Here is an 11857-nt window from a genome sequence, read left to right as displayed (position 1 = left end):
GTGAGCCAGCGAGTGTGTCCCGGGCCGGCGGGAGGAGGGAGGCGTGTGCGGGTGAGTGTGCGTGTGCGCGCACGCACAAAAGCCGAGGCACAAAAAAAAGAGGAAAAAAAAAAAAAAAAAAGAAAAAGAAACTCTTGGAAAGCCGGGAGCAGCCGGAGCCGGAGCCGCCTCCATCGGATCCCCGGGGCAGCGGTGCAGGAAGTCCAGCTGGTTTTTTTTTTGGTGGGGTTTTTTTTTGGGGTCCCCCCCATCGCATCGCCTCTAGGATCCTGGGGGTTTGGGGGCATCCTTTCCTTTTCTTTTTTATGCTGCTCCTGCTTTTGGGCGGCCGAGGCTCGCGCTCCCCCGCCGGGCGGCTCCCCCGGGGGCCCCCGGCGGGCAGGCGCCGGGCCAGGAGGATGATCGAGCCCTGGGTGACTTTCGCCCTGCTCTGCGGAACTTTGTGCGCAGGTAAGGACGGGGCCAAGCCCGCCCGGGGCTCGGAAACTTCCCGGGCTCGCGGCTGCATTGTCCGGCCTCCGGAGCCGGTGGGTTGCTCTGCCCCTGCAGCTGCCGGGCGTGTGTGTATGTCCCGCGAAATGTTATGATCCCATAGGGTTTTTATTATTACTATTACTATTATTATTATTATTATTTCACCCCCCTTTCTATTTTTATAAGATGACTCATTTGCTCTGATTTGTGCCAGGCTGATGGAGCGGGTAGAAAGTTGTGCGGGCGCGGAGGGGAGACGGGGCAGGGCAGGGGGGCTGGTTTAACACCCCGCCACCCCCGGGTGATTTGAAACCCGAGCGCGGGGCTGGCAGGGACCTTGCCTGCCGCGATGGAAGTTCATGTAAACACCGGCGCGGCTCAGGGGCAGGAGGAGAAGGCCACGCTGCTCAGGGATCCTGCCCAAGGTTTGGGACGAGCCCTTGGGTGCTGGCTTTGTGCACCGGGGGAGGAAAGGAGGTGGCTTTTTTAGCTGGAGCCGGGTCCCGGCTGCTTTGTTGTGCGCTTCCCCCCGTGCCTGCATGGGGGGAGACCTCCCCCCTCCGGGCGGATTGCAGCGCCCACAACAACACGGCTCGTGAGCCTCATGGCTGTTGACGTCCTGGGTCTCGGAAGGAAAAATGCAATGACTTTAAAGTCACTTGCTCCCCCTCCTCCTCCATCACAACATCATCCCCCCTCTCTCTCTTTTTCTTCCAGGGATTTCTATTTTGCAAGGGGAGGGGATGAATTTTCACAGGGCTTTCATTTTATGCCCCCCCCCCAAAAGGCTCCCCCTCCCCTTTCCTGGCTTGATCTTGATTTGATCACCTCTGGCCCTCTGCTAGAGGAAGGGCTGCACGGTCACTTGTTATTTTGTCTCCATTTCCAAGCAGGGTGGTGGTGGTGGGTTTTATTTTGGGGTGTGCACAGAGGCTCACAATAGATGGTTGGAAGGAGGGGTGCTGCAATTGTGCCCTTCCCCAGCTCTGTGCAGGGTGGGGAATGCAGCCTGCTGCTTTTGAATCTTTATTTATTTATTTATTTTTAAATCCAGGGGCGCACACAGCAGGCAGGGACACCCCCCCCCCTTTGTTGCCTGGTTTCCCAGGGGATCCTGGCCCCAGGAGCATCCCCCCGGCTTGCAGGGGGAACCCGGGGGCGGGTTTGTTTTGGAATGTGCTGCGCGCTGAAGGCTGCCAGGCTGGCGCTGGCGTTTCTTTGTTCCCAGTGCCCATTGAATGTGCGGTGCCATCGCCTGCGCCCTGTACCATAAACAATGCCTTCTCTCAGTGGTTTGAAAGTCGCACCAAAGGTTCTGATGATGCTTGTGTTGGGGAGAGGAAGCAGAAGGACAAACAAAAAAGATGATGATTTGGTGGCGATCAAGCCAGCCAGGGCATTTATCGAACGGATGGGACACTTGTGTGTACAGCTTTGTTTCCTTGTGTTGCAAGGGGGGTGTGAGCGAGCACATTGACGGCAGCGCTGAGTAGGAGCAGGTATTTAGGAAGCAGCCGGATGGCTGGGACAATGGTGTGCCAGCGTGTGCCATCAGGCTTCGGGGTTTCTGCGATCGCAGCATCGCTGTCGGCTGGGAAATTCTATTATGTGCACCGAGGAGATTTATACTCTTTTGTACCTGTTCTTGTTGTGGACCTTTTTGACTCCTTTTAAACTGTGGGGCTCGCAAATGAGGGCTGTGTCTGCTCCTAGCATTGCTTCTCGTGACAGAAATATCAGAATAAAAACAAACAGCAAAAGGAAGTTTCTTTAAAAAAAATAAAATAAAATTGACTCTGAAATTTGCTAAGTGCATCAGGATATATACCTCGAAATATTAATACAAAAACAGACTCTGTGTGTGTGTGTGTGTGTGTGTGTGTGTGTGTTTGCTTTGAAAGCTCTCTGTGGATCATCAACTTGGAACTTGAGAGTTGTAAATCTCTTTTCATATTTTATCTTTCCCATTTCTTATATTTGGGAATGTATTTAGCCACATGAACCTGTTGCCTGTGCAGTGTTCCTTTTTCTTGTTGAGGTTTATGAAAAAAGTTGCAACATGTTGCTTAGGATTCACAGCTCCCCTGCCTTGCAGGAAATATTTCTTGTGTATGTTATATTTTAGGAGCATGCAAAAGTGGTGGGGCTTTTTAAAACCAGCCCAACCTCCATTGTTGATGGTTTTCAGTACTACCTTGGGTGATTGCAATAAAATAAGCACAGACTGCGGATTTTTTAAAAATATCCGTCATGTGTCTAACTTTTGGAATACCGATTATTTGTTGAGGAAAACATTATGTTCAATTTTTGCCTTTTGTTTGAAAATTTTCGGCAGCCCAAATGTTGAGAAATTGTGTTGTAATCTGTGAAATTTAGAGAATGCAGAAGGTGTAAGAGGGTTTGTTTTGCAAAACACATTGTGAACACATTTTGTTGAAACATTACAGTATTTAAACTTGCACCAAAATAAAGTACCACCAGGCAGCAATGAATTGAACATCAGATGGATCTAGGCTCCTCTTTCAGGATGGTGTATTTATCCTCTTCTGCTTGAGATGGGGACTGGCTTCATTAGCTTGCTAATTAAACACAATGAAATGCCTGGCCCAAGGTTAATGGCAATAGCCTTTAAAAAGACAAAACTCTTGAACCTGGTGTCCAGGGTGTGTGTGTGTGTGTGTGTGTGTATAACAACTTACATAAATACAGTGCGTGTGTATGTATATACATATGTTTATGTGTGTAAATATGTTTGTATAACAACTTGTGTGTGTATATATACACGCGTGCACACATGCTAGATAATGATGCTTCTCGCTAGGACTGAGACAGTGTTAATGCATTATTCTTAGTGGTAATACAGAAAGCTCTCAGTATATCTTATGCAGGTTGTGGTTTTTTTTAAGGGGAAAACAAAGCATCTTATTATGTCTTCCTTGCTGTGGTGGGAGAGAGTATGTGTTTATTAGGCCGAGTTAAAAATTCAGGTTCCCTAGAACAATTAAGGAGTCTAGGGTAAACCCTGCCATCCAGCTGAAGTATTTATACACTGAAATGTGTGCCATTTTCATGTGTCTTTGAGCAGCCTATCCAGGCACTATCACTTTCCTTACTATCTCATCAACTGAACAGAAACAGCCAATTAAAGCCGAGCTCTTGCAGTACCCACAGTCTTGGCTGTCACCACCCTCCTTTCCACTCTGTTCTCCATCAGCAAAGACATGCCTGTCGTTTTTTTTTGTGGTTTAGATGATGCAACAGGCCTATACCTCCCCTGCTCCCACTGCATAGATGCTTCAGAAGAAGGAAATAAGCCCACCTCTTTTTTTTGTTGTTATTGCTTCTATTTCTTTGTCTCCCTTTCTGTCCAGCCTGGACAAAATGCACGGCTTGCCCAGCGTGGTGATTCAGTGGTCAATTCAAATCCAGCAGGACAACTCAAAGGACTGGGTTGTGGTTGACGGGATTTATACCTTTTAGACCCACTATGCGAATCTGACTTCTTTCATTTGTGCTGTTCTGTCTGTGAGAAGATCTTCAGCCCACTGTCAGCATCTTATTTATAACAGGAACCAAATGGCATTTTTGCAGTTCCTCTCACGTGGAACAAAGTACTGGTTTTAGACGGGGCCATCCATAAAGGGGCTGCGTGCTCCACCCATGTTGGGTATAGTCCTAAAAAGTCAGCATACCTTTAAAATAATAATATCACTGAATCTTTGTAAGGCATTGCACTCAAAAGCAGTAATTCTGGCCCTTGTGTATTCCAAGGCCTAGTTTCTGATAAATGTACGAAATGTAGCTGTTGCTTCTATTAATCGGCTTTGCGGTGTTGGTACTACGTTTTGCTGGGGTTCAGGGACTAGAACCAGAGTGCTTTGGCTACCGAGCATTTCCCCACATTTTCTGCTGGCAGCAATATCTTGCAAGCCTTGTAAAGCTCGGTATCTTCCAGTGAGAGCTTGGTAAATTGTTTTAAGCTAAACCTAATAATCTGACCGAAACGTTTTACAAGTGACTGGGGGTTTTAGATGCCTCCACTTTGGATTTCTCAAGGTCCAGGCACCTTGAAGTTGGGTTCGTGTTCAGGGGATACTCAGTTGACACATTCTCCAAACGAGCTTCCCCCACTGCCCGGGCATGGATAAATGTACAACATTTGGATTGTCAGATAAATGGTCAGCATTGAGGACAAGTAGCCTTGTCTGTCTGAGCTGCCTCTCTAGGCAAGAATGGGGACGAGAAGAGAGGATGGCTTGCCGGACTTCATCAGGACAGCTGGGAGATCAGAAGGGCTGCTTTTAAGGATTGTGTAACTATTTACAGACTGACAAAGAAGCTGCTCTTAAAAACAGAACCCTTGGGAAGCCGTGTTTGTTTGGGATCTGCTTCAAAGTTAGCATTTCTGTTACTCCGCTGAATGAATGATGAAAAAAAGAAGTTATTAGTTTCTTGGTTAGCTAAAGGAAGCAGTGTGGGCCGCAGGGTGTAATTTCTTGGAGTTACTACAGTGCTTCTGGCTGGGTTGCTTTCTGTGTAACAGTGTTGTGGGGAAGTTGGGAAACTGGAACCACAAAGAATAATCTCTGCTTTTCAAGAAGTGCTGCCTTTCTTTTATCCTCCCTCGGTCTTTGATTTTGGAAGGAGCGGGAGGGGGGGCTTGATTTTTCTTGCTTGGCCAATGGAATTCGCCAGAATTGAATAATTCAGCGTCGCACTTGGCAGTCTTTCCTGGGCTCCCATTTAAGTCCTTTTTGCCTGTTCTTTCATGTGAAGATTTTCGCATCAGTGAAATTGGATGTCTTTAAGGGAGGCATTTGTGGTAATGTCTTTTGCCATTAAAGGCTCCTCCTGCCCCCCCTTAAAGATTAAAGCTCAACTGTTGTCCTCTGTCTTCTCTCCATTATTACTTAAACTTGAAATAATTTGAAGATGTTTAGCCATTTGTAACGCTAAGGTAGATTAAATAATACACATCACTTTTTTCCCCTGATCCTTCTTTGCAAGTTGTCTTGGAGTTGTTGAAGTCAAAGGGGAAGAAGCTGAATTAAAGATGAAGTGTTGCATTCTGCAAACCTAGTGACTTTTTTTTTTTTGGCTTAGATTTTAATAGTGTTTAGTTTTATACATTAAATGTCTTTTCTTTCTTTTCTTTTTTTCAAAGTGTTATCTTCTCTGTCGTGGAAGTGCTTCTTCTATTGAGACCTGAAAATTCAGAGTAGCAGTTGCCATTGTACACACCATACGATATTCTGTGGCCAATATTTAGATCTTGGAGGGAGAAAACACATTAATTTTTTGGTTTTAATAGGACCTTTTGTCACATCACTGCACCTAGAAGTGACACATCATAACACATTCTTGTATTGCTCCATTTGTTTTATTATTTGTATTATGATAATATGTAGAAGCCTCAACCAAGACCTTGTTCTTATTCTGCTAGGTACCATTTAGAGTGTAAACCAGCCCCTGCTCCAAGGAGCTTGAATCTAAATCAGTGATTCCCAGCTAGCATGCGGTGGCACCTTGGGGTTCCCTGAAACCCTTTCGAGGGTGCTGCAGGGTGCCATACAATGTAATCACTAGTAGGTGTGCAAATATGATTTACAAGATAACCCCAGAGATTTCAACTAGGAATCCATAGTGTCCAAAACATTCAGACCTGTTATGGTCTTTGAGTTCTTTGCAACAGGTGAATTGTTATTATTTCTCATAGTCAAAAACTGAATTTAAACTAGAGCCGGCATTTTCCTAGGGGTTCCTTGAGTCTTAGCCACGAGTGCCTTGACTCTAAAGGTATCACTGATTTAAATATACAACAGAGGGACTATTATTTTTCTTACTTCATCGTTGTGGGACTGAGGCAAAGTTAAACTAAGGTACTTAGATTATATGGATTTTTGTTATCGGTGATGATACTTTGTAGTTGCTGTGAACAATAGTTTGAGCTGTGTGAGGGTGGCAAAGGTAATATTTACTCCTCAGACCTAGGAAACATGGGCAGTGTCACAGGGAGTCTCATCTTGTTATTGCAGAATGACTCCAATTGGAGTTTCTCACTTCTGAAAACAGGTTTGCGAAGTGTGTGTTGTGCTACTTTAATCAGCCGTTGTAGCCAAGTTCAGCTCTAGCAAAGGTGCAGATTTCTCCTTTCCTGTTCATTTGTGTTTCAGCAGTTTTAAAAGTTGCACATCTCGCTGGATTATTGATTTAGGTTCCAGTTCAACAACCAGTGGCATATAGGTGATTGCTGCATCCGTGGGGAGCCTCGTTTGAGTTCGTAGGGCTCCGTGTGGGTATAGCTGTCCATGCTATCACTCGCATGGTTGGGATCTCATTTTGTGCTAAGGTAGTATATGGAGAGCTGTACCAGCTCTTGTCCTGTTGTGTCAAGCCTACTCAGCAGAAGACAGGCTCAGCCCCCAAGGCATCTGTAACTTAATTTCTAGGAAAGAAATTATATTTAAAGAGAAAAATATTGAGGTGCTGAACTAAGACCACTAAGAAGCATATCAGTGCTTTATTGCAAGGGTCATTCTTGCCCCACTTCAAATGATACTAAGCTATGTCTGTACGTATTTGACCCCCATTACTGTAGCATTTTTGCATCTGTCTTTCATAGATTTATTTTCTTAGCACCCATGTGATAAGGGAGGGAGGTGCTACCATCCCCTTTTATTAATTCAGGAATGAGGCATGGGGGGGGACTAAGTGAGTTGCCAAAGGTCTGTTAGGCAATCGGTGGCAAAGCAGTTTTCTTTGCTCCCAGGCTCCTCAGTGACACTTGCCTAGTTTTCTTTGCTCTAGGCTAGCACCCCACCCACGAGACATTCCTCCTTCTCTGTAGAGGAGTGAAGTAAATGGCCTGCCTTGCAAACTATTCCAAGTGTCAGCAGTGTTTCCATTTCATCTGACTTCAGATGCCTGCTGTTATGCTTGCAAATGTTTTGATAAATGTTTGCCAAGCCTACTTCTTCCAAAGCTTGATCTGGACTAAAAAAAAAGGTGTCTCCTTGTTCTTTCAATTAGTTGATGCCTGTTTTGTATACCTCATCCTTACAATTTTTAAAAAATACATGTGGGTACTGGAGCAAACCAAGGAATATATTTTGAACCCTGGACTTTGTTCAAATGAACTTTTGTCTGTGTTGCTGTCAGTAGCAGCAACGTTGGTAGGATCCTTCGGGGTTTAGCAACATCCTAGTCATCTCCGGCACAGCCACAGGTTGGTGGCCAAGATTCAGGGAGAACTCCTGAATCCTGTGGTTGTCTAATCTCTAGACTGCCAATAAAAACCAATATCAGTATTAGTCTAGTTACTGCCCAGTGGTGGCATGTGTGCAGTGGATAGATAGCTTTGTATTTTCTCTTTCATTTTTTCTCTCTTTTCCTGTATCTTGTATAACTTTCTTGTAACCACTGTCAGGAGTTTGCCTTTTAATTGTGATGACTGTAGTGCTAACTTGGGGGCTTGCTCCCATGTGTGAGTTTAGGAATCCTGAGAGTGCTGAGACTAGGGAAAAGATAGATTCAGATATGTCTTATTTATCAAATGATTAAGATAAAACAGCCGCCCTCTTTCTCTGATGTGCCCATTTTTATATGTTTATTGGAATAAACCAGAAACACTTTCTAATTTGGCTTTTTAGAAATATTTTGGGGCATATAGTCTACCCCCAGCAGAGACAAAATTGAATTCCTTAGGGAGCAAGGAATGCAAACGTGTATTGGAAGTAGCAAAGCATTTAATCAAGCCCTCTCTTTTTTGTGAGTTATAAAGCCATTTCATAAAATGAGTGCACTTCAGGCTGTCTTTTTTTTTTTTTGCAAAGCCTTTTAGTGCCATTCCTGTATTTTTTGTGAGCTCCTGCTCACTTCTGAACACTGATGGCAACTTCTATTGTTCCGTTGAGTTGTCTGCACAACTGCAGTTCTCTCCAATAGCTCTGCCCGCTATTGATACCTCCTTGAAACTAGGACATTTAAGCATTGCAAAGATGATGTCAAGGCCTTTCTCTGAGAGAAATCTAAATGCTACATTATTAAAGTTGTAAAGAGTCCGTGGTACTGGTGTTGGAAGAGGCTGCCAACTAAGGTATTATGTAATCAAGAGTGAGGTGTTTTGCATTGCCTGTTTGTTTGAGACTCTTCTAATATTATACATTTTTACACAGAGCTTTATAGCTGTGATCAAAGGTGACGTTACAGTTGCCTTGTTTCAAGGCTGTGCAGCCAAATGTACTCCTGGTGTAACTTCAGGGGTGGCTTTGTCCCAGTGACTTGAGGTTTAGAAGGGATTACATTGGAACATGAAGTGTGCACATGTTTCTGTTAAAGTCCATTTATTTTTTTCCCCTCTCCATAGTAATGAGCGACTGATTGAAACCCAACAGACTTTTAAATCCCTCCAATTAGCAGGCAGAATATTTAATGGGTTAAAAACACTCATACCCCTTTACGTTCAGTCTGAGAAATTCAGTTGTCCTTGGGGTTTCAGAGCAGTAGTATCAAGTTACACCCAAGCCTGTCATTGAGTAGCCCACTGGTTCCCTGGAGTTGGAGCGCGGTCTCCCTGGCTCTCCCGCGCACAGACTGTACGTCAATAACTCGTTTTTATAGGAAAGGGTCTGTTTGAGCCACAGCCATGGCTGAGACAACACACGTTCCCAAATATGTGCTCCTGTCATTTTGGATCATTTGCACATCTGTTTGGCAGGGATCAGCAATTGGAGACTAAAAAACAATTTTAAGCGCGTGGTAATAAACACCATTTCTAGAATACGCGTTGTGATCAAAGGAGTCATTGCAATGGCTTGCAAACATTGATGCCCCTTAATTACTGAAGGTTGGGGTACAGGGAAAGGAAGGAGACTGAGCATCTTGTAATGCTTGTTACTTATTTGATAGTATATTTTGTGTTTTTCTGTAGTAACGTGATACAGCTGAGGAATTTCAAAACACTTTGCAGCTATCTTACAGAGCGTAGCAGGTAGGGGTTCTGGATTCTTGACCGTATCAATGGCAGTAGAGATGGACGCTGCATACATGGGAGCTGTAATAATTCAATGCTTTGTGGAGTCACGTAATAGAAGTGGCCTTTCTGTACTTTTGATTACCTTACCAGCTGTCGTCACCCCCACCCCAAATCCATGGTCTTTAGTGCTCACTCTAATGTTCGAGACACCTGAATGGCTTCAGGCAGCTGCAATTTTTTTAAACCAACCTGTTGGGAGAAATGTCTTCACCTCCTGACTGTTATTTGCATGACAGTAGTACCTAGGAGCTCTGTGCCTTTGAGGTGGAGGCAATTGCCTGTTTCCTACTGCAGCTGAATATTCACTTAGCGCAGGAGTGTTTAACCTTCGGTTGGCAGGCCCCTGGCTTGTCGTCTGGCCTGTGGGGCTCCCCGCTCGTCTGGAAATTTGGTGGCTGGGGAGCAGTGCCATGCCACTTATTTGTCTGCGGGGCCAAAACGGTGACTTAGAGCCCTGGGAATGGACTTTAAAATGATACTTTTCCTCTTAGTGAGTGGCATCTTATGCATTTTTCCTCCGCATTTTATGTCGGGACTTATTGTAATTAAGGTTCCACGAGATAAACACAGGCGAAGAGAAATGAAAAATAGTCCCGATATATGTTCAGAACAAATTCTGCCATTTTTTTTCTGTAGCATGTTTGGAATTTGCAGGGGACAGGCTGAAGTTTTGGGGAGAGATTTTAGTGGTGATAGCTAGGGGCGGGCCACACAGATTTAGCTTTGCTAGTTGCCAGTAATGTGCTTGTCCCAAACGGTTGGGGGTAAAGCGTTTTGCAAGACTCCCAGCATCCTCTCCACACAGCACAGGGCTGTCCACCTTCAGCTTCAAAGGGGTTGCATGTTGTGTGGACTCCTGGGGGCCTCTCCTACATGCACCCCCTCTTCCCAGCCGCCACCATGGGAGCTCCCCTCGCCCCTTACTGCTGCTAATGGGCAGGTGAGTCCCCTCCTTTCTACCACCCCTTTCTGGTGCTGCTGCATAGAGGACCCAAGCCTGGACTTGGACCCCCTTGTTTTAATCCACCTCTATCTCCTTGCTCTTTCTTCTACCCTTTGGGTGTCAGGTCTAGCCTAGACTTTGAGGCTGGGTCTGCCTCTTACAGGATGTAGATGTAGCACATGCCACGTTGTAGCCGTCTTTACAGTTTGGAGTCTTGGGCGGCTTCTGTAGTATAAATCAGGGCTGGCAACTTTTTAACTGCAGGGGTCAAAGGTGGACCTCCACTTGCAATGTGGCCACTCCTGCCAAATTGCTGCCAACCTTTCTATGATCCTGCTGCCGCCGCTGCTGAACGCCACTGCTGAGTCCCCCCCACTGCTGAATTGCCACCAGTGTCGCGGCTTTGCAGGTCAGATAAAATCGCTTGTCAGGCTGGCTCCAGCCCACGGGCTGTGGGTTGCCGACTCCTGGCATGAATCATTTGAGAACGGAGCCCTTCAGGTTCTAAAGTCGCAAGTAATTTTTATTAGTAAATTCATTGTCTCATGTCAAGTTTTCTAGACTTTAAATAAAAATTCCTTTTCTTAATCAGTCCCTTTTTAATGACTGTTTTAGGGTCTGGAAAGCTTTGTGCCAGCAAGAGGAATAATTGCATTCTGGAGACTCTTTTTACCATTTCTCCTCCTCCTTCCCCCCCCCAATTATTTTATGGAGTAAATTCCTTTTGGCTTAGAATTCATCATGCAGAGTCGCAGCAATTGTGGCTGAACCTGTATATCAGGTAGCTCAAAATGCTTGGAAATCAAATGCTCTTTTTCTTATAAAGCTATGAAAACAGGCCCTATAAAGAGCCTCATGGTTTTAGCTCATTCTGTGAGCCAAACTCTGTTTTGGGCCATTACGGTATTGTTTATTAACTTGTTTAGGTGATAACATACTTTTTTTTTAACTTGACCATGACTGCAAGAGTGAAGATATGGGGCTCTTACTGTGGAGTCCCTGAAGTGTCTTCCATTAGCGAAGGCAAGGATTAGAAATATGCACAGATGACAGACTTAGGGTGGGAATAAGGTAACTTTGCCATAGCTTACATTTCAGTTTTAAACTGTAATTGCCTGCTACTATCTTGGAAGCAAAGCAGTAATCCCGTCTTTGTAAAAACGTAATGAAAGAAAAGAAGTGGGGGAGAGTAACCTTGGATAGTTAAAAAGTGAGCTTACTTTTGCCGGATCGTTTTCCTGATCAACAACATTTGTTGGGTAAAGGAATCTGAATTCACCTTTTGGTGGAAACTTTTTTGGGTAAACATCTATTATGTGTAGAGTAATTCTGAGTATATATTAGCTGAGGCAATGGGACCCAGCCTGTTTTTTCCTCGCTGATCTAAACAAATATCAGCAAATCTT

At 44.8% G+C, this 11857-nt stretch overlaps 1 protein-coding gene across 2 annotated transcripts in view; it reads left to right on the top strand.

Annotated features, from left to right (window-relative positions):
* Positions 1-15: 15 nt before the first annotated feature.
* Positions 16-11857, top strand: part of ACVR2B (activin A receptor type 2B) — a 138290-nt gene continuing 126448 nt past the window's right edge. Inside the window, exon 1 of one of the 2 annotated variants that reach the window (XM_025200452.1) lies at positions 16-450. In XM_025200452.1, the coding sequence (XP_025056237.1) occupies positions 306-450 (145 nt within the window). In that variant the 5' untranslated portion in view covers positions 16-305. Of the gene's footprint in view, positions 451-816; positions 900-11857 lie in introns of those variants that run through there. The other variant, XM_025200453.1, reaches the window with a different exon arrangement.

The sequence above is a fragment of the Alligator sinensis genome, unplaced genomic scaffold, assembly GCF_000455745.1.
Source record: "Alligator sinensis unplaced genomic scaffold, ASM45574v1 scaffold599_1, whole genome shotgun sequence".
Classification (NCBI taxonomy): Eukaryota; Metazoa; Chordata; order Crocodylia; family Alligatoridae; genus Alligator; species Alligator sinensis.
This window is presented reverse-complemented; position numbering and strand designations above follow the sequence as displayed.